Source organism: Culex quinquefasciatus, chromosome 1 (assembly GCF_015732765.1).
Source record: "Culex quinquefasciatus strain JHB chromosome 1, VPISU_Cqui_1.0_pri_paternal, whole genome shotgun sequence".
Taxonomy (NCBI): domain Eukaryota; kingdom Metazoa; phylum Arthropoda; class Insecta; order Diptera; family Culicidae; genus Culex; species Culex quinquefasciatus.
The window spans coordinates 20,162,329-20,164,864 of record NC_051861.1 but is presented as its reverse complement, the minus strand read 5'-3'; the positions used below and the strand labels follow the sequence as shown (position 1 = coordinate 20,164,864).

Here is a 2,536-nt window from a genome sequence, read left to right as displayed (position 1 = left end):
ACATAAGGCAATATATTTTAATACTTTTGATCGATTTTGGTTAGAACCTGTTAGAACAGATACAGATCAACTGAATTAGAAAATTAATTTCCTAATTTATAGTTTCTAAATTCTTTTCAAACTACTTTCTTTATCCAGACTGCAGTCCCAATTCGCCCTAGTTGACGGTATCGTGCTTCTCCATAGAAATAAGTTCCCAGCACATTTTGTCAAATTTGAATGGTTTTTCGGTATGTTTCACCCAACAGGAATTATAACGAATTACTAAATGAATCATGTTATTTCGAAACACAAAAATAAAGAACGATCCCGAACATGTAACGCCCACCTTACCTGCACCGCTACCCCCGCTCGTTCCGCCGTCATCCCCTCACGACTGCTGCTTGAACTGGCACGCCTTCACCGCAATCAGCTGCAGCAGCACAAAGATCGGCGAAAAGACCTCGCTGTACTCGAGCCCGCTCTGGCCGGACAGTTTCATGCACACCAGATACTTGAAGCCGGCGGTCAGCAGCAGCACGTGGATGCTCCAGGACAGCCGGTGCAATGCCTGCCGGTGCTTGTTCCCCAGGTACATCCGGATGCCGACGATGACGCAAAAGTACGCGTTACAAAAATCGCCACAAAAAAGGGGCGAAAACATGAGCAGCCACTCGCTGGTGCTGATCGGGGTGGCCGCCAGCGTTCCGGTGGTCACTTTGACCGTCAGAATGATGGTGAACACGAGAAAGGCCAACAAATTGACCAGCATTTCAAACTGCGTAATGCCGATCCACTTGACAACGTCGAGCAGTTTGAAGTAGGTCTTGATTTCGACCTCGTCGGTCATCTTCCGGCTGCCGCTGGTGCTGCTGCGTGACGGGGCTATCTTGGCAATGGTGTCGGATTTGCTCGACGCGGGCGGGAGCAGCGATTCCAGGGGCGTTTCCGGAAGGAGCGCTATGCTTGCGGGATGAATGGTGGGAGGTTTAGGCCGCGCCGGTGCTGGCCGGCTTCAGCTTAACGGTACGATACAGTCGGACGTGCAGACAGGAGTTCATTCGGCGCTGCTCGCCGAAATCATCGTCGTCCTTCAGCGGGTGGAGATCGTCTGCGAGTGAAACAGTGATGAAGTTCTGTGTGCTAAAACAGTTTAGATCATCTTACCAGTTACGGTTATCGTGGAAGTGTTGACCTCGTAATCAAACGCGTCCGGATATTCTGCCTTAACTTTGAGGGCAAGATTGATGCCGCGGTTGATGGCGCGACCCGTGCAGTGCAGGAACACCTCTCCGATGGACGAGTTCAATATCTCTAGACAGCGCTTAAACTGCAACTGCAATAAAACATCTATATTTAAAAACTGACTACCTCCCTCATCATACCCCCCGGAACCTACCACAAAGTCCGACTTGTACGTCACGTAGATGTCGTTCTCCCGCGTGTAATACTTTGGCAGAACCCGTTTCTTCAGCACGTGCCGATCACTGTTCTTGCGTCCAGATCCGGCAGAACCGTCCGGTGCTGCCGGAGCACTACGATCCGATTTGTTGCCACCACCACTGGAAGTGGGCGCCGCCGATCTTTTAGAGTTGCTGTTACTGTTGCTCTTACCGCGGTTCGCTGCTGCGTTGGCCTTAACAAGGGCACTTTCCTCGCGCGCAACCGAGGCCACTCCGTCACTCATTATACGCACACTGCCACCGGGAGCTGGAATCCCATTGATTTGGCGGAAGTTTTCGACTTGAAATTTGGGAAAGTTCTGACTGCAACTGCGAAACCACGGCACGAACGTAGAGGGAATGTTTACAAAATAATGCGAAATCGAGAGCCGAGACAAAACGTCAAAAAAGTTCAAGATTGCCTCATGGTGTACACTGTAACTGAAAATCGCACTTTGCTGAGTTCGTTTTCGCACTCTTTCATAAGATTTTTTCAGTTCAACTACGATTACACTTTTTTGTGTAATCGCAGTCGAACTGAAAAAATCGTATGAAAGAGTGCGAAAACGAACTCAGCAAAGTGCGATTTTCAGTTACAGTGTAGGTCAGGGGTGCTCAAAGTTTTTGGAGGCCGGGCCAAATTTGAAAGTTGTGGGCCAATTATACAAAAAAGGTTATACAAAAATTAAATTACGTTATTTTAATTCAAAACATTTAATTTTTGTTATTTAAAAAAATGTCAATTCAAAATAATAGAAAATACAAAATAACGGTTTTCTATCGGTATTGATGATTTCTGGAGTTTTTTTGAAAATGACAAATAAACCATTTTTTTGTTTTTGCTTTTTGAGTGTTTTTTAATACCCCTGACTAAAGGCGGTTCTAAAAACACCCAAAAAGCAAAAACTGGAAATTTGGTTTATTGGACCTTTTCAAAAAACTCCAGATTTTATTGTTTCAGGTATTTGAAAAAAAAAGTTTTTAGCTGAATGTACTTGCGTTTAAAAAAAAAATAAGTTTTGTTTTCATATTCCGAAAATGGTGACATAACATGTTGAACAATTTATCTAAAGGCGTAATTTTATCTATAAGTTTAGTGTGGCTTATGAAAAATC

At 45.0% G+C, this 2,536-nt stretch overlaps 2 protein-coding genes across 2 annotated transcripts; both read right to left on the bottom strand.

The window, feature by feature from the left end:
- Window positions 1-261: 261 nt before the first annotated feature.
- Window positions 262-851, bottom strand: LOC6037467 (transmembrane protein 203). Its single transcript, XM_001847330.2, has one exon. It carries the CDS (start codon window positions 827-829, stop codon window positions 371-373), a length of 459 nt encoding a protein of 152 aa, XP_001847382.1. The 5' UTR covers window positions 830-851; the 3' UTR covers window positions 262-370.
- Window positions 852-937: 86 nt separating this feature from the next.
- LOC6037472 (ribonuclease P protein subunit p20) lies at window positions 938-1,831 on the bottom strand. Its single transcript, XM_001847329.2, has 3 exons — window positions 1,379-1,831; window positions 1,147-1,315; window positions 938-1,090 (listed from the first exon to the last, which is right to left on the bottom strand). Exons 1-3 carry the CDS (start codon window positions 1,664-1,666, stop codon window positions 969-971), a joined length of 579 nt encoding a protein of 192 aa, XP_001847381.2. The 5' UTR covers window positions 1,667-1,831; the 3' UTR covers window positions 938-968.
- Window positions 1,832-2,536: the final 705 nt, after the last annotated feature.